The 19,849-nt window shown below is 43.0% G+C and overlaps 1 protein-coding gene across 5 annotated transcripts in view; it reads left to right on the top strand.

Annotated features, from left to right (window-relative positions):
* SACS (sacsin molecular chaperone) overlaps window positions 1-19,849 on the top strand; it is a 253,374-nt gene that overhangs the window by 149,120 nt on the left and 84,405 nt on the right. For 4 of the 5 annotated variants that reach the window (XM_043530779.1, XM_007072640.4, XM_043530769.1 and 1 more), the window contains 2 exons: window positions 2,313-2,463; window positions 15,460-15,547. In XM_043530779.1, coding sequence (XP_043386714.1) covers window positions 2,313-2,463; window positions 15,460-15,547 — 239 coding nt within the window. Of the gene's footprint in view, window positions 1-1,355; window positions 1,689-2,312; window positions 2,464-15,459; window positions 15,548-19,849 lie in introns of those variants that run through there. The other variant, XM_037891139.2, reaches the window with a different exon arrangement.

The raw sequence follows: 19,849 nt of genomic DNA, 5'->3' as shown, positions 1-19,849 counted from the left end.
GGGGGACCCTGGCAGCTTCCCTCTGCTGCGGCCGGGCCGTGGGACCCCCGCAGCCTCCGGCTGCCATGGGGGAACAAGGGGACTCCCGCAGCTCCCCACTGCGGTGGTGGCAGGGGGATTCTCGCAACTCCCCACTGCTGGAGAGGGGGCAGGGGGACCCTGGAGCTCTGAGTCCTCATGGGTGGTGGTGGCCCCAGAGCTTGCAGCCACCCCGCAACTGCCTAGTCCCTTCCCATTTTATCTTGGATATTTTTAGTAAAAGTCAGGGGCAGGTCATGGGCTTCCATGAATTTTTCTTTGTTGCCTGTGACCTGTCCCTGACTTTTACTAAAAATATCCATGACAAAAATCTTAGCCTTACTTATAAGCCTTTCACTGTAGGGGTCCTAACTAGAGTATTGTTGCACTCTGGCTTTTCTTGATTGCTGGAACAGTCTCTTGAGGCTGGTCTAACATATGCTTGAGGCTGGTCAAGGATATGAGGTAAAGCGACTTTTGCCATCCCTCCCCCCTTCATATACTGAGTTTATCTTGGTTAGAACTGATAATCAGTTATGCTTCTACAGGTACAGATTGTGTATACAGTGTAGATTCTTTTGAGGAGCAGGATTTTAAAGTGTTGCAGGCTCTCTCACTCTGGGAATGGTAAAACTTTTTGCAGCACGTATTACAGTCTGGGGGGATAAGGAGGATTTTGCCCTGTACCATGTTGTGTTGGGATGGAATGGGTTGGGGGAATTTTGCTGTCTGTGTTTGCAGTGTTGCAGTGTGTTGGGATGGGAAGGAGTTGGTTTTACTGGATGGGTTGCAGTCTGTTGGGAATGGTGGGTAGCGAATTTTGCTGTACATGTGGCAATAAAGTCTGTAGGAATAAAGAGGGTTTTGCTGCATATGTGTGTCAGACTGTGGGGACAAGTGGGGCATTTTGCTGTGTTGTGTCGGTGTGAGGAATGGGGAGGATTTTGCTGTGTGTGTCACAATCTGTGGGGGCAGGGGATTTTGCTGTGTGTCACAATCTGCGGGGATGGGGGAGGATTTTGCTGTGAGTTGTAGCCTGTGGGGATGCAGGGAGTTGAGTGTGAGTTTCAAAGTCTGTGGGAATGGGCGAAGACGCTGCTGCGAATGTTGCTGTCCGTTGGGATGGCAGAGAATTGTGTGGTGTGGGTCACAGTCTGTGGGGATGGGGAGGATTTTGCTGTTGGGGGGTGTGTGACTGTGGGGAAGATGATGATGAGGATTTTGCTGTCGGGGGTGTGTGAGTCTGTGGGGATGGGGAGGGGTTTGCTGTGGTGTGTGTGTGTGTGTGGAAGGGGGAGGATCTTGTGGTGTGAACTATGCGTGTCACTCTCGGGCCGGGGAGAGGAGCCGTTTGTCTCACGCCAGGGCAGTTCCCTGTCCCCGGTAGCCTGGTTCCCTTGACAGCGGGCGGTGGTTGGGGTGACAGCCGCCCCCCCGGCACAGATCTCTGTGTTGGCCCGTCCCCGCTGGGGGCCGCCCGTGCTCAGTCCCGCCCCCCGGCCATGTGTGGAACCGCGGCGCCGCGTGGGGGACAGGGCCCGGCGGGTGCCGCCGCTAACGGTTCTTTGTGTCAGCGGCCGCTTGGCGCGAGCGCGGCGGCTTCGAACTGCCACTGAGCGGCGGACGCGCCCGGCCGCTTCCTGGCGGAGTGACCGCGGCCGCGGGGGGATGTGAGTGTGGGGCAGGGCGGTGGGTCTGGGGGACGGGGTCCGGAGTGGGAGGCGGCTCCCCGAGCGGGGCCGTCCGGCCTGGTTCCACTTCGGCGATTCCTCCCCACCCGAGCGCGGCGGCTGTTGCCCCTGCTGGCGCAGCCCCACAGCAGCAGGGAGCGCTCAGGATCCCCGGAGCCTTCGCCGTCCCCATCACCCCGCCCGCGCCTCCAAGGCCAGCGCCTCCGGTCCCGCTCAGAGCTTCCTCCTCTCTCCCGAGTAGCGGCGTGTTTGCCTGCAAGGGCCCCGGCCTGTCGGTGCCTCCCTGCGGCTCAGCGCTTGCAGGGGAAGCCCAGGCTGATGCTGCCTGGCTGAAGAGGTGGAGGATGTAGGGTGGCTAGATAGCAAGTGTCAAAAACCAGGACACTTTTATTGGGGGGGGGGGGGGCGGAGTATAGTTGTGTGTATAAGACAAAGCCCCTAATATGGAGACGGGCCTCACAATAGTGGGCTGGCTGTGTGGTCAACCGAGGGGCATCCTGGGCCCTCTCCCACCCTCCTCCAGCTGGGCATGGGTGAGCTGGTGACAGCCGCAGCTCTTTCCTGTCACTTCCCACCCTGAGCTCCTCTGCTTGTGTTCCGCAGGTTGGCCAGGGTGACCGTGCTCCATGACTGCCTGGGCTGCAAGACATTCGAGGTGCCTCCTTCTGCGGCTGTCAGACACGTAAAGGCATTAATTCATTCAGAAACTGGGTTTCCTGTCACCGAGCAGCAGTTGTGGCACCTTGGGAGAGAGGTGAGTGTCCTTCTCGGACTTGTGCCTGGCTGCCAGGCTGATATGCCCTTTACAGGTTGCCTTGGAAGCATCCCTGCTTTCCCTAATGAAGACAATGCAGAACTGAAATGCTTAAAGCATTAAATATAATTTGTGCATGCATGACGTAGCCACAAGGAAAGCATTAAGATAGTTGGTTGATAATTATTTATATTAGAGGAGCATCTGCAGCAGGGTGGATTTGATTTAAATCAGATTGTTTTAAATCATGATTTAAATCACTCGTCAGAAAGACTCGATTTAATCATGGATTTCTACATAAAAGTGTATTCTTGTTGGTGGTTATAACCTTAATACATATTTTTCACAACTCAGAGATAGATGTAGGTTTCATTTTTAGAAGGTACACACTATACATTTTTAAACAGTGATTTATTTTGAAAACTTTTCAGATTAATTTTACAGCTATGTCAGAAAATGAATGATTGGTTATTTCATTTACCAAAGGTAATTGAAGCAGATATTTATGAAGTCATTGGGAGGTGAACTATCTCCAATTCAACAGGTTAATCATTAATATTTGGAAGATTTTCTTGCCATGCTGTATTAGGAGGAGAACATCACCAGACGGACATGTAAATTGTTTTATTTAACTAAAACAACAACATTATGTATTCTGGATTTTTTTCTTCAACAGCACACATATAATATTTTAACAAAACAAGCATATGAATTTTTGAATTTAAACATTCAAGTTTTTTAAAATCAGGTTTGTTTTTGTTAAAATTGTTTTTAACTAAATGAAGGACATAAATCCACACCGTGTAGAGGTCAAGCATAGGAGTTTATTACGTACAGCACTGACTGAGTGTCACCTCACTCATTAGGCTCAGAAACACTGTCAATGACTTGATTACAATGGAATATATGGATTTTCCATGAGCGGGGAAAGTGACAGGGTAGGCAGTCCCACACCCCCGGATAGCTCTAGCTGCAAGACATGATAGCACAGTAGCCAATGGTCAAAAGATTACATAATGTCTCTGCCCATGGTCTCAATGTTACCAAATTAACATTTAGCATTTAATTAATACTTTAATAAATGTATTAGTTGTGACAAAGTTCCCGCTCTACCTTGGTGGGTCTTGCGCTTATTGGCGGATTTGCTCGCCTTGGAGCTTCACGGCAGCCCTCAGCTTGGCCGTTTTTCTGAATTCACAGTCCAGGGCGACTCCTCCTGTGTCTGACCAGGAGTTGGGAGGATTTGGGGGGAACCCGGGCCCGCCCTTTACTCCGGGTTCCAGCCCAGGGCCCTGTGGAATGCAGCTGTCTAGAGTGCCTCCTGGAACAGCTGTGCGACAGCTACAACTCCCTGGGCTACTTCCCCATGGCCTCCTCCCAACACCTTCTTTATCCTCACCATAGGACCTTCCTTCTAGTGTCTGATAATGCTTGTACACCTTAGTCCTCCAGCAGTCCGTGTTCTCACTCTCAGCTCCCAGTGCCTCTTGCTCCCAGCTCCTCACACGCACACCACAAACTGAAGTGAGCTCCTTTTTAAAACCCAGGTGCCCTGATTACCCTGCCTTAATTGATTCTAGCAGCTTCTTGATTGGCTGCAGGTGTTCTAATTAGCCTGTCTTAATTGTCTTCAGAAGGTTCCTGATTGTTCTGGAACCTTCCCTGTTACCTTACCCAGGGAAAAGGGACCTACTTAACCTGGTGCTAATATATCTGCCTTTTATTACCTTCCTGTAGCCATCTGGCCCGACCCTGTCACACAGTATAGAATATATGTTGGATTTAATTTGGGGTCCATAGGAATGAAGTAGCTCCTTTGATTGTCCAACAGATACATATCTAGGGGTAAAAGCAAAGAAACAGTGAAAGTATATGGCAATAAAGATTGCCTTTCAAGTTGCTTATTTGTCTTTTAAGGCAGGCATTGGTTCCTGGGAGAGGGAGATGGGAGGAGGCCATATCTTATATTGACCTGTTCCAACCTTTTCATAAATTCAAGGTTGGATGTGTGGGAAGAACATCTCCCTACAGAAGAAACTAGCACAACAGAAACAGGGCTTCTTTGTTCTATTTGCAACTTTGAATAAGACACAATTATTGCCCCCAACATCTGGCGTTTTGCTGATCAAACATATCTTAGCAAAAGCAAGGTTATCTTTGGTTATTCTGCTTTCTTTTAGCTATTGCTAGGCCTCTGACCTCTTGACCAAACTCTGGACTTTGGGCCTGTACACAAATCCATATACCAGGTTATTACATCAGCAAATGGATTTTAACCCTTCACTAAAGTAGATAAATGAAATATTAAAAAAAACCTCAAAATTAAATCCACTATGTCAGCCAGGTCAACATGAGAAACTTAAAATATTGGCTTCTGCAGCTAACTCAGTCGTCTTCATCTTCATTTTCCTGTTTGTTCATAATCTGGAAGAGAAAAACAAGCGTTCCTGCTTTTTCAGGTCCCAAATGATTTCTCAATTTGGAATGAATTAGTCAAAGGAAGAAAATATTCTTTCTACACTGACAAAAGAAGCTATTGCTGTTAAAAGTGACATTATCACTTCAACAGTCTCTGAATCCAAGTGCTTAAGTGACTTCTACCAGTTCACTGGTGTGACTTTCTTTAAAACATCATCAGCAAACATATATTTCTTGAATGGTTCACCCTTAGCTCTGAAGTTTATTATAGTTGGCATTATGGAGGGATGATTCCTGGATGTCCATGTCACAGCCAGCTCATCTTCTTCAGCAGTTAAGGTTTGACCTTGGTACTGAGTATTGAGAATATTTGTGATAAAATGAGCTGGAGATAATGCTTGTCCTATTCTTTTTTTTAATGCTTGTAATTTAACTTTGTCATTGCATATTTCTCTTTTTAAGATCTCACTTAGTTCTTTCCAAATTTCAACAGCATCAGCAATAAAACAGCTATTTCCCTGCATTTTGTTCAAGGCTACAGAAATAGGCTTCAGGGTACTCAGCATATGTTCAACATTTCTCTTAAGCCCAATGTTGAGAACTTTGGCTGTGACAGTGCCGTCTATTTTTTCATGATCTTGTTCACAAACTGTCATCAGATTAGGCCAGTTCTTGATATAGTGCTCAAAACAGTCCACTACTGAGTTCCACTGCATGTCTTCTGGGAGAGTTAGCTTGGTTCCTCCCACTTTTTTCAGAGCAGCTGCTGCAAAGTGGTTGTTATGGAAGTACTTTGCAATTTCAAAAATATTAGCCTTTATCTGTGGAACACTGAAGTCTTTGGCTAGGAGGTGCATCAAATGAGCACTGCAACCGTATGTTATTAGCTTGGGGACTCTCTTCACTCTCTTCTAAATAACTTCTTCTCATATTGGATACATTTGCAGCATTGTCTGTGACCAAGCTGCGTACTAGACATTTGAATTTTTTTTTCACAGTTTGTTATAGGTTTTACTGCTACTTCTTCTAAGTATTCTGCTGAGTGTGCATTTCCTGATGTATCAATTGTTTCTGTAAGGAAGACATTCCTTTCTTCTGTTGTCACACAAGTACGTACAACAGGATCATTGTGGACATTGCTCCACCCATCAAGATTCAGGTTAACAGTTTTACTCTCTAGACCTTTTGCACACTGCTCAATTTCTCTGTCATACACTTTATCCAGCAGTTTGCCTGCAACATCTGCTCTGTTGGGTGGACTGTATCTTGGTCTTAAAGACTAAACCATGTTAATGAAATGTGGATTCTCAAACTTACGGAAATGAGAGTTTGTTGCATAAACAAACCGGGCAATTTTCCCATCAATTACCTCTTTTTGTAATCTTCTGGTTCTTATGGTTGTTTCTGGATGATGGAGATCTTTTTTTCTTTTTGCTACAGGTGATATAATGTGGCTATAATTGGTAGATATATATTGGCAGAAACTATAGAAAATGATGGTGATCTTGAAGGTGGATAGTCTTCAGAATCCTGTATGCTGAGGAATGGATTCTCCTAAACAAAATAAGTCAATGCAGTTATTTAATTATTATTACCATACTGCTCATTTACTCATTGCATTCATTAAACAGACACAATGAGGAGTCCTTGTGGCATCTTAGAGACTAACAGATTTATTTGGGTATAAGCTTTCGTGGGCTAGAACCCACTTCATCGGATGCACAGAGTGAAAACACAGGAGCAGGTATAAATACATGAAAGGTTGGGGGGTTGCTTTGCCAAGTGTGAGGTCAGTCTAATGAGTTAAATCAATTAACAGCAGAATACCAAGGGAGGAAAAATAACTTTTGAAGTGGTAAGAGAGTGGCCCATTACAGACAGTTGACAAGAAGGTGTGAATAACAGTAGGGAGAAATTAGTATTGGGGAAATTAAGTTTAGGTTTTGTAATGACCCAACCACTCCCAATTTCTCCCTACTGAACATCACCGCGCTCCTCACCGCACTTCCCACTTTTAATAATGCCGGTTTGTTTGACTTTATAATACTCTATCATTATGTTTTTAATGACATATTTATGTATTGTATATTTAATTGTCTGTTCAGTGCTCCAAGTGTCCTGGTTCAGAGGTACTTCATATGTAAAATTTTTATCATTATTTCTCTGTGGAAAGGATTTAGTCACTTCAGTGTTGTTATAAGAATTCTCATATGGAAGGAAGGAATCACTGACTATTCACCAACTTTTATTTTCTCGTATGGTCACAGGCAGGGTGGATAAAAATCAATTATTTTAAAAAAATAAATAAAAAAATCGGATTTTTTGTATTTAAATCGGATTTTTTGATAAAATGCTTTTTGAGGAAAAAACCTATCTATCGATAGTTTTAATTAAGATACATTATAGTTCAAAGATATCTCATCATGGAATAGGGATTATAAATTCTAATTCTATACTATGAGACAATATATTAATGTAATGTTTAAGAAAAGTTTTGTAAATGAGTTCCAATAGTTCATGGATTAGGGACCCAATCTTATGGGGTTCCACAGGCTTCTGTATAGATTATTTAGGTTCTTTCTATCTAACCAATGGGACTCAGTGCTCAGCCTAGAAGATACCATCAGAGATGCTTAATTTTGCAATTCTCAAACTGTGGATTTGTGTCTCCAGAGGTAACATGCTTGTTAACAGCAAAAATGTTTTTAAATAAATTAATATATACAGGTGAGAAATAACAGACCTCAACTCTATTGTCCCTCTGCAAATTTGTGCACACAGAGTCAATCCCTTACCTCTCTCTAAAAGTTTAAAGTTTCAAAAAGTTCAATGAATAGAAGATTGTTGGGGGCGGAATAGATCTGGACAAGGAGAAGAAGTCTGGAGATAAATGTGAGAAGCGAGGGACATGTGCTTGTTTTGTTAAAATATTGTATGTTTGCTGTTGAAGAAAAAAATCCAGAATACTTAACATTATTGTTTAAGTTAAATAAAACAATTTAAATGTCTATCTGGTGACATTTGCCTCCTAATACAGCATGGCAAAAAAAGTCCTCCAAATATTAATGATTAACCTGTTGAATTGGAGATAGTTCACCTCCCAATGACTTCATAAATATCTGCTGCAGTTACCTTTGGTAAATGAAATAACCAAACAATCATTCATTTTCTGATATAGCTGTAAAATTAATCTGAAAAGTTTTCAAAATAAATCACTGTTTAAAAATGTATAGTGTGTACCTTCTAAAAATGAAACCTACATCTATCTCTGAGTTGTGAAGAATATGTACTAAGGTTATAACCACCAATAAGAATGCATTTTATGTAGAAATCCATGATTAAATTGAGTCTTTCTGACGAGTGATTTAAATCATGATTTAAATCAATTTGATTTTAATCAAATCTACCCTGGTCACAGGTTTCTTGATTTTACTCTCCTCAGCCCTCCGTTTCCATTTTGTGGTATCTTACCAGCCGGAAAGAGGTGTGTTAGCACATCACCCTCTGAAATGCAACAGGAAGCCAAGAGTATGAGCAACACTTTTTTTGGTTGGCATTGCTACTGAACTGTTTCTTTTGGTTGGAAATACTTAGTCACTAAAGAGTCTTGAATAGTTAGTCTGATATTTTTGGTTTTATATTTAAGAATATAACTAGAGGTCTTTTCTTCTCTATCATGGCAATTATAAACGTTATTTTCAACCTTTTCAACTCTAGTTGCTTAGGGCCAGATTCTCCCACTGTTTCATACACTGAGTAGGTAGAATGATCTGCTGTAAAACGTTTTCCACCTTTAAAAATAAAGTGAAGTTTGCTTTATTTATAGATGACAGACCAAGTCAGTTAAAATAATCTTGAGTGTCAGTTGTCATGGTGACAGGGCTAATTGCACCTGTGACCCCTTTTCTGGCCTCTCTGAGTGCATCCCCCTTTCAGTATGAGGCCTTGTGCTTCTGTCTCCCTGTAGTAGAATCATGCAATTCTCCCACTCTTAGGTTAGATCCCAGGCTGTGTATCAACTGTGTTCCCACAATAGCTCTGACTGGGTTTGAGTACCTACTCTTCTTCTCTTCAGGAGCTTGTGGCCAGCAGTGACCCCAAACAGCCTTCTTAAAATGAAGTATTGTTTAAACTTAACAGTAGGAATAAAGCATAACATAAGATGTTATTAAAACAATAAAAGGTCTACACTTGTCTATCTTATTTATAGTTATAGGTAGGCCTGTCTTATCCCAGACATCCCAAACTCTGGAATCTGGGTTCACCTTAGCTCAACCTTCTCTGTCGCCTTAAGGAAGTGTGTCCCTTTAAATCTAGTCAGAGTCTTAGTTTTCTCTTCCCACAGGTGTTTTTTTTTTAAAAGCCCAGTTTGGTTAGAGCCAGAGCATCAAATGCTTTTGTATTGGCCTAAAAGTGTTTGCAAGGAAGTGTGTATCAGGATCCACCCCTTCCACATTCTGAGTGCATTTCCTGACAAATGTTCTATTGAATTAACTCAGTATATGGGTACAGTAAACAACACAAAAGCCCAGTCAAGAAACACTATTCCTAATTTATTGCAGTCAGCTTCCAATCAATCACAGCTTTCATAACAAAAATAAGTCCGATCATCTAAATACTCATGTACATGAGTCAATTTATGCACATGAGTGGTCTCCTTTAACTCAGTGGAACTATTATGTGCAAAGCTACTCATATTCATAAGTGTCACAGGGTAGCTGGTCCCAAAAGATAAATTAAGCCCAGCTCCCCTGTGGCACTTCTCTGTACCTTTTCCATTTTTAATGTATCTTTTTGAGATGGAGTGACGAGAATTGCACACAGTATTAAAGCTGTGGGAATAACATTGATTTATATAATGGCATTATGGTATTTACTGTCTTATTATCTATCCATTTCCTAATGGTTCCTAACATTGTATTAAGGTTTTTTTTGACTCCCACTGCACACTGAGTGGGTGTATTTAGGGAACTATCCACAGTGACTCCAAGATCTCTTTCTTGTGTGGTAATCGCTAATTTAAACGCCCATCATTTTGTACGTATAGTTGGAACTATGCTTTCCATGTGCATTACATTGCCTTTATCAGCGTTGAATTTCGTCTGCCATTTTGTTGCCCAGTCACTCAGATTTGTGAGATCCCTTTCTAACTCTTTGTTGTCTGCTTTGAACTTAACTATCTTGAATAATTTTGTATCCTCTGTAAACTTTGCCACCTAACTGTTTACAGTTTTTTTCGAGATGATTTATGAATATATTGAACAGCACTGGTCCCAGTACAGATCCTTAGGGGATACCACAATTTACCTGTCTCCATTCTGAAATCTGGGCATTTATTCCTACCCTTTGTTTCCTGTCTTTTAACCGGTTACTGATCCATGAGAGGACCTTCCCTCTTATAACATGACTGCTTACTTTGCTTATGAGCCTCTGGTGAGGAACCTTGTCAATAGTTTTCTGAAGGTTCAAGTACACTATCTCCACTGGATTACCCTTGTTCACATATTTGTTGAGTCCCCCAGAGAATTCTAATATATGGTTGAGGCATTATTTCCCTTTACAAATGCTGTGTTACTCTTCCCAAACAAATTGTATTCATCGACATATCTGATAATTCTGTTCTTTACACTAGTTTCTACCAATTTGCCCAATACTGAAGTTAGTCTTACCATCATGTACTTGCCAGGGTTGCCTCTGGAGCTTTTGGAAAAAAAAAATTGGTGTCACATTAGCTATCCTCCAGTCATCTGGTACAGAAGTTAATTTAAGTGATAGGTTACATATGCTATGCATCCGATGAAGTGAGCTGTAGCTCACGAAAGCTCATGCTCAAATAAACTGGTTAGTCTCTAAGGTGCCACAAGTACTCCTTTTCAGGTTACATACAGTTAGTATTTCTGCAGTTTTATATCTGAGTTCCTTCAGAACTCTTGGATGAATACCATCTGGTTCTGGTGATTTATTACTGTTTAATGTATCAGTTTGTTCCAAAATTTTCTCTATTGACCCTTCAATCTGGGACAGTTCCTCAGATTTGTCACCTAAAAAGAATGGCTCAGGTGTGGGAATCTCCCTCACATCCTCTGCAGTGAAGACCAGTGCAAAGAATTCATTTAGCTTCTTCGCATTGGCCTTGTCTCATTTAGCCCCTTCATCATCCAGTGGCTCCACTGATTATTTGTCAGGCTTCCTGCTTCTGATATACTTAAAACAATTTCTGCTGTTAGTGTATGAGTCTTTTGCTAGTTGCTCTTCAAATCCTTTTTGACCTGCCTAATTATTTTTGACCTGCCAGAGTTTATGCTCTTTTCTGTTTTCTTCAGTAGGATTTGACTTCCAGTTTTTAAAGGATGCCTTTTTGCTTTTCTCACTCTGTAGGTTAGCCATGGGGGCACTTTTTAGTTCTCTTACTGTTGTTTTTAATTTGGGGTATACATTTAATTTGAGCCTCTATTATGGTGTTTTTAAAAAGTTTCCATGCAGCTTGCAGACATTTCACTCTTGTGACTGTTCGTTTTCATTTCCATTTAACTAGCTTCTGCATTTTGGTGTCCTTCCCCTTTCTGAAGTTAAGTGCTATAGTGGTGGTCTTCTTTGGTATTTTTCCTTCACACAGAGATGTTAAATTTAATTATATTATGGTTGCTATTACCGAGTGTTCCAGCTCTATTCACCTGTTGGACCAGATCCTGTGCTTCACTTAGGACTAAATCAAGAATTGTTTCTCTCCTTGTGGGTTCCAGGTCTAGCTGCTGCAAGAAGCAGTCATTAATGGAGTCTAGAAACTTTATTTCTGCATTCTGTCCTAAGGTGACATGTACCCAATCAATATGAGGATAGCTGAAATCCCCTATTATTGGGTTTTTATGGTTTCGTAGCCTCACTAATCTCCCTGAGCATTTTACAGTCACCATCACCATCTTGGTCAGGTAGTCGGTAATATATTTCCACTGCTATCCTCTTATTATTCAAGCATGGAATTTCTCTCCATAGAGATTCTACGGTACAGTTTGATTCATTTAAGATTATTTATTATTTATTATTTGACTCTATGTTTTCTTTCACAGATAGTGGCACTCCCTCACCAGCATGACCTATTCCTGGTGCCCTGCACAGCTGCGTGCTGCTCCAGCCCCTGCTCCAGCTCTTCCCCAGGCCCCCGCCCCTGCTCCACCCCCCACCCCCCTGCCTCTTCCCCTGGGCCCCCGCCCCAGACCCCCTCCCAGCACTAACCGGTGGCATGGCTGAGGCCAGGTCGCTGAACTCCCGCTGCTGGTGAGTGCAGGCCCAGCCCCGCCCCTAGTCCCCTGAGCTCTGCAGCCAGGGTGGGCCTGCACTCACCGGCAGTGGGAGTGCAGCGACCCGGCTTCAGCCACGCACCGTTGAGTGCTGGGGGGTGGTTCCCCCCTGCCCCGCAAGCCAGCCCTGCCCGGCCCGCCCCCCCATTCCCCTCCCTGCAGAGGGTTGCCCCCCCCCCAACAGGGGAGGGGGGCTGCATAGGGCTCCAGAATTGCTAGGGATGGCCCTGGCAGGAAGGGAGCAGAGTTGACTTAATTGGGAAGCTACCAGGAGAAGGAGTGCCAGAAACCTCTGGGAGGGGTGGCCCTGAAGCCTGCCAGAGGTGACGTGTTGGTGGGGGCATGCGGGGTCAAGTGCCCCCCCCCCCCCCCCCCAGATTGGCCTGCCAAGGCAGTGAGGGAGAGGGGCTCTGTCCTCCTGTTGCACCTGCCCCCCAGCATGCTTGGTCCCTGTCCCTGGCAGCTGGGCACTGTCCCCAGGTCCGTCTGCTGGGGACAAGGGCCGAACGACCTGGAGCCCTGTCTCTCCCCCAGCACATTTCCAGCTCTCTCAGCCCCTGTCTCTGGCAGCTGGGCTCAGGTGGGGGCACCACCAGGCTCTCTCATGCAGCTGCTCTGATGCACAGAGCAGCAACCCTGAGTGGCTGGCTTGAGCCCTGTGGGAAGCAGCTCCGTCCCACTGTCTGCCTGGGCCCAGCTGCCTGGGAAAGTGGCTGAACGTGCCGCGGAGGGCGGGGAGGATGGCGCAGTGGGAGAAGAAGAGAGCCTCCCCTCCCCTGCCCCACCCTCGCAGGTAACGTGGGGAGGGGAGAGGAGCTCCCAGCTGGGTGCAGGGCGGGGGGCTTGTTGGGATGAAGAAACATGTGGGACGTTCATGTGTCCTCCCCTTTAGATTGTGCCCCCCCAGTATGTGGAAGCATGAGTCGTCTATGCCTCAGGCTAAGGAAGGAGTTAAAAGACTGTTTTTCTGTTTGCTAACATCTGTAAAGAAAATAAAACTTGCAAAAAACTGGGAGTGGCAGTGCATGCTTTGGAGCTGGGAGAAGGCTGCTGCTGACAATAAGTGTTTGAAAGATTGCGGGCATAAACTTTAACTATTGTAAAGGCACACTTTACAGGGATAGCATCTACTTAAGTATAACACTTCTGCCATTGATTTTTTTTATCTGCTATTGTTACAAGTAGCACTTAAAAGTGCTGTGATTGAAAAGGATTAAAAAAAAGTTGAATTTTTTGTTTGCTTTGTGCATTTGACCATACTTTGTGTATAGTCAGCTTCACTATAAAAGCTTAACTGTAGTCAGTTTCCCCTGATTATGGGTTTTTCACAGCACAAACAAGGAGAGGAAAAACATTTATAATGAGGAAAATATTATTTGAAGTGACAAACATTGGCATACCAAATGTAATCAAGTAATGATCACAAGTCACTTGGCAATCACTTATATCCAGCCAAGTGAATAATTCATCTTTATCTGTTGCAGTAAGATCCAAAGTAGTTACTTTATGAACTTCACTATAAACTGAAGCTAGTTCTAGCTAATTATTTGAAATTGACTAGATTTCAAGTTGGCAGTGGCTATTTAAAATTCTCTCTGTTAAATCATCTTGATTATTCCAGGCTCACTGAAGATATCTTAGAGTGTAACATCACAAATAACAGAAGTCTCACTGTAACCTATAATTTTATTTTTGGTATCTATACTATAAGTACTGGTATCTTCTTAGAGTATAACCTATTGTATGGATGCATAATGGGGAATTCTGTCATTTTTGAGTCGATCCCTGCCAAATGTAATCACAATCTATCTGAAGTATAGCTATTAAGGATTTGATAGACAACAAGGCCCTGATCCTGCACAAAACTGCATATGAGTGTAGAGGTCTGCATGGGCAAAACAGGGCCCAAATGATCACATTTTCCAGTTGTTTTATTGCAATATACTTTTGTTGCTGTATATCCTCTCTTACAGAGTATTACAGTTTCATTCATTGTTCCATTGTGATATTGCTAGTTTTAGATCCAAGTTGAGAGTACATCACCCATATATATTTAGGCTTAGCAGATTTTTTTTCTTTTTTTAAAATAATTTTTACAGATAACATTGATGTTTATTTTTAAGCATTTTTGCTTTATATCTGTTTACATTTTCACAGTTGCACCAAATTATGGCTTTTAAGCATTTTTTTATTCATATCAATTTAAATTTTCACAGTGGGAGGACATTTTGGGGTAGGGTTTCAAACAATAATTATTTAATGATAGTAGACATTGAGATTCAAACAGTTAGAACTTCATAACTCTTAAAATACAAAGTATCAACATCACGTCTAACTAAATATCCCTAGATCATACTTTTTAAGTTTTCAAGCAGCATTTTTCTTACTTTACTTATTTGTAAATCTCCATTTTTATTGATGGAAATATTTTTCCATCAGTTCATGTGTGTATGGTGAAATCAACAATTACCAACACTTACCAATAAAAATCTAATCCTCCCAACCCTATATATGTACTCCTTTGAGGGTATATATGCTATGTGCGTCTAATATATGCGTATAGTATATGTATACAGGTCTTTGTGACCTGTTCCTTAAAATGATAGTTATTTTCTTTTATTGACTGTTATTTTTTGTGTCCAGTAGTGGCCCCAATGTGCCACTTTCCAAACAAAAAAAGGCCCATTTCCAATCAGAATGATTTATTAAGCATCTGGGGCTATAAAACCCTTTACAGGAGTTTTTGCATTTCCTAGGATTACATGTTCATAGTCATTTACTAATCTAGCTACTGACATCATGAATTCATCTGTGGAATGCTGGTTAGACCACCAGGCAAAAGACATCATCTAAGATTTATATTCTTTGCATTCTGAGAGTTAGACCTATTGCAAATTAATAAGACAAAAGCAAAGAATCAAAACAGGAGAACTTCTTGTGGCTAGGGGAGGAAAAAAAAACATTTAGAATCTAATTCTGCCCCTATATAAATGGGTATAGCTCCCATTGCTGTCAAATGAAGTTGCATTCATGTAACTGAGGGCAGAATTTTGTCCTTTATGTAACAGAAAAAAATTGCACTCTCATGTCATGCACAATTGAAGATATCAGAATGATGTATTTAGAGACTAAATACTGAAGCAGTGTGTTGAGACTTGGTCTCTAAATTTTAATATCTAAAAAGTACTTAACATTCTCAAGATGTCTGGAGAAAAGCCATTGCAAAGTAGTGATATTGGATAATGTACATCAAGATCTTCCATTTTTTTTTATGTTTCAGTTATCTGATTATACTAAGTTTGGGGACTGTCTGAATTCTGAAAATCATATTTTCTTAAACCTTCAGTCAAGAGGCCTGAAAGGAGGAGGTAAGATAAACAGTTGTCTGTTTACTTATATGTTGGGAGATTGTGAAAAGTTTTGATTAATGCCCTGGCACAGTTCTGAGTAATGCTTTTCCTTACACGAGTAGTGGTGCTTTCTCTTTACTTGTACATCACAGCAATATACTCTTACTTTCTCACTACTGGGATTGTACCTAAGGAGAACCTGCAATTCAGTAGAGTGGATCATTTGGAATAAAAGAGAGGAGAGTGTCTCTTTTTAGGGAAACCATCAATCCACACGCATAGCAACTGTACCAGGAGTGGGAATTTACCTTCATTTGGGAGGGTTTGTTTTGTTTTTCCTTTTCTTTGTGTTTTGTACTGGTGATCCCTGGCTGTTTCAGTCAGTATTTCCATTCTTGTGACAGGAGAATGGGGATAGGATTTGTCTCTCTTGGGGTGCGAGACTTGTGGAGAGGTGCTGGGGTCTTTTAAGTGTGGAAGTGAATGGCTTCTGAAGTTAAGAGTTCCTTGGTGAAGGATGTGATTTGTTATTGAAAAGGAGGAGAGGTCGGTGTGGCATTGTGGGATTTATTTGTTAATTGGTGGTTCCATCCCTGTGGCAGAAGGATGAGGATTGACTTGATGTCCTGATGAGTGTAAGGATAGTAAGAAATTGCCTGTTGGTTTTGGTGAGGTTTTTTTCACCTCTTCCTCTACTTACTTGTGTCCCAGTGCCCCCAGAAGGCATGTGGAAATTGCTCATTTCTTCCCTCCTGTTGTGTGTGTGTATATGAGGTCATCAGGAGATTTTGTGAGGATGTGTGGCCTTTCAGTATGCTAATGACACTCTGTTCTATTCTTTCTCTGAACAACTTTGACAGTGCTATTGATTGTCTGACCTAGAGTTTTAGGGAGCTGTGGGGCATAGATGAAAGCTAGCTGGCAGAAACTTAATCCAGATAAAACTGATGCTGGGGGAAATAGCCAGAATGTATAATAAGAATAATTTCTATGTCCTTGACTGAAGATATGTTCAATCTGGTGGTAGTGTTGGATCTTCAGCTATTGTTAGATGATCATATAGCAGCAGTGTCCAGAAATAATTTTTGTCATCTGCATGTGGCCATAAAAACATGCTACTGTGATCCATACCTTTATCATCTCAAGACTGTATTGCTGTATTGTTCTGTATATGGAGCTACATTTTCAGTCAATCTAGAAATTTAAGGTGTTGCAGAATGCAGTGACCTGCCTGGCACTTCTTAGTGACAACTCTGTTACATAAGATACACTGGCTGCCTGTGGCTTTCTGCATTGAATTTAAGGGGAATTTAACTTGACTTCAGTGGACTGGGACCTTTCTGCTCAGGAGATGCCCTATTTCTTTCTGTTTTCCTGCAGCAGTGCTGCAGTTGCAATCAGCAGAGGTGCTTGAGCTGGATCCTCTCAATTTAAGAGAGAGGGGGCTGGTGATACAGAGTTCTCTATGAAGGGCTCCCAGCTTTGGAATGAACTCCACCCCTTGATTTGAAATAGCCTTGTTAGATTGATCCTCAGATCATGTTGCAAGGTTCATCTGATGACACAGGCTGATGTGGAGGGTGAGTTTTTAATGGGGTTAGCTGAGCAAGGAGATGGGGAGTTTGTTGTTTGTAATCTTTGGCAAAGGTGCCGACCTAGAACCTCGGATATGCTCCCCTTCTTTCTGACATATGAATCAAAATAATATTATGCACAAACTGTTAAAAGAACATTATTAAGGTTGCAATGTCAAACACAAAAAATTAGGATATGTCAGAATTAAAGTTGTCCATGTAACCTTAATTTGCTCCCTTGTGCAAACGTATTATGATACAGTCTTTAATTACATGATTATGCACTTTTTTCATCAGGACCTCTGCCTTACTCAGAGCACACGATAGATGGTGCTCACTGAAAAAGTAGATATTCAATATTTTTTTTTCCTCGTTGTTGATAAATGTCTGTCCCCATGGCTTTTTTACTGCACACTATTCAGACCCTGCTCTGAAGACAGAATTATTAATTTCCTTATGGGCTTTTCTGTGGTGCTTGTCACTCTAATATTTGGGAGAATCATAAATATTAATAAATTTATTTTTACAATATCCCTTGAGGTGTGGTGGTAATATTATCCCCATTTTACAGATGGGAACTGAGGCAAGAGAGATTAAGGTAAAAATATCCACTAATTTTAGTTTCCAGTTTGAGACATAAAGGGCCTGATTTTTCTTCTCTGAGTGATGGTCTCTATTGTATTCCACTGTATTCCGTGCGCACAGACTCAGAGAATTTGAAAGTAGCATCCCTTGGTCTGCGCATGCGCCTTGGTCTGCGCATGCGCCCTGGCCTGCCTTGTGCTTCCATCCGAGGTGATAAAGGCCGGGGAGGACAGACCACATCTTCAGTTCCTTCTATCCGCTGCATGGTCTGGATCCGAACTCTTTGTCCTCATCTCTTATGCACATCTGAAAAAAGATAGTTGTACGTAGTTTTAATGAGTTTTATAGTAATTTATTAGTTTTATTTTTCTTTTTTAGTTTTAATAGTTAATAATTTCAACTTGTTTTTATATAGATTTGTGGTTTTCACTGTTCACACCCCCCTCCCCGTACCCAGGTGTAGGCTGCAGGGTTTCTCCTGGGTACTCAGTGTCTCCTACCCACCATTTTTCTCGTGATGACCACCAATGCTGACTCTGCTCCCTGGGAGAAGCTCACATCGCGACAATGTGCAGTATTTGCCAATCCTTCCCCAGCCGCACCTGAGAAGGCTGGGCACTTCGCCTTCAGAAGCAGCTCATGGAGCTCGCCATGAGACCACACTCGGACCCAGGCCAGGGAACCCTCCTCTACATTTGCCTTATTCAGCGAGGATCATGCCTCCCACTACTACATCTGACTCTAGTCCAGTGGAACCACCCCTGCAAATGCCATTGGAGGGACTAGTCAGGAGGTAAAGAAGCACTACTATAAGTCTTCCTCCAATCCAAAAAGATGGATGTTCCTTGCAGCAGCTCTGCCCAAGGGGACAGAGTATGTTCTATGTCCCACAGGCATGCAAAAAAGACCCATAAACAATGGGATCCTGCGGTTCCAGGCACCAATCTGTCAGTACTGCCATCTCTGGCACCCCACAAGACACAAGACCCTCCTGCACCAGGAAAGATCCCAGCGCTAGAACCAAAGACTGGGAAAGAGAGAGTGCCTCTCACACCAGGGAGACCTGGAACCACACTCCAGGAGGTCTTTGCCTTTCCGGATCCAGTCACCCCCTCCATCAGGTCCCATCACTTCTAGAGAGATTATATCACCACCAAGGGATATGCCTCCAATACTGGGTCCCTCACCCTTTGCACTGATGTTCTACACTCTTCCACTGGCTCCGACGGTACCGTCATTAGAATCGGCATCCTCCTCCTCTTCTCATGAGTCAGAACTGGGAGAAGAACCACCCTTATCATACCACTCTTATGCACGATCGCAGAGGCCACCATGTCCATAGGAACACCTCAGCCACCATAGAGCCACTGGTACCCCATGCTGTGGGGACCCCCACAATCTCTGTCGTATCGAGCCTACTGGCCATATTGGGGACCCTGGACATAATACCCCACTCAGAATCTGCCTGATCTGCAAGGGAACCATCACATTCCTCCCCCTTGAGGGATCCTTCCAGCAGGCATACGGATCTGATGGTGGAGGAAAACCTTTTTAGTCTGATCCTAGCAATTCTACTGGAACTAGCAAGGTTTCCTTCCTCCTTTCCAGACAAGGCAGTGGCTACATCATCCCCTTCCCCACCGGATGACTTCAAGCAATTCCAGGAGCTGTTAGGGAGAGTCATGGGGAACTCCAGATTCCTTTAGAGGAGATCCAAGACTCCCAGCACAAGTTTCTGGGTAGCCTTCACATCTTGGGACTGGCAAGAATAGCATTGCCAATTAATGGAGACATACTGGAGCCTGCCACGACTGTATGGCGCACCCCTGCCACATGCACGGTTACCCCCAAAGGAGCGGGGAAGCACTATTATGTTCTGACCAAAGGCTCTGAATTTCTCTTCTCCCACCCACCTCCAAATTCCCTGGTAGTCCAGGCTGCTGCAGAAAGATTCAAACAACAACACCCTTGAGCTATGCCACCCAATAAGGAAGAGAAGTGTCTAGATCTTCCAGGACGTAAAGTATTCTCATCTTCTAGCCTGCAATCCAGGATCACAAATTATCAGGCATTGTTAGCTAACTATGATATGGCCTGAATTACAGTAAATTTGAGGAGTTTGCTGATAGCCTTTCCACAACAAGATCATGCTTGTTTACAG

Source organism: Chelonia mydas, chromosome 1 (genome assembly GCF_015237465.2).
Source record: "Chelonia mydas isolate rCheMyd1 chromosome 1, rCheMyd1.pri.v2, whole genome shotgun sequence".
Taxonomy (NCBI): Eukaryota; Metazoa; Chordata; order Testudines; family Cheloniidae; genus Chelonia; species Chelonia mydas.
This window is presented reverse-complemented; position numbering and strand designations above follow the sequence as displayed.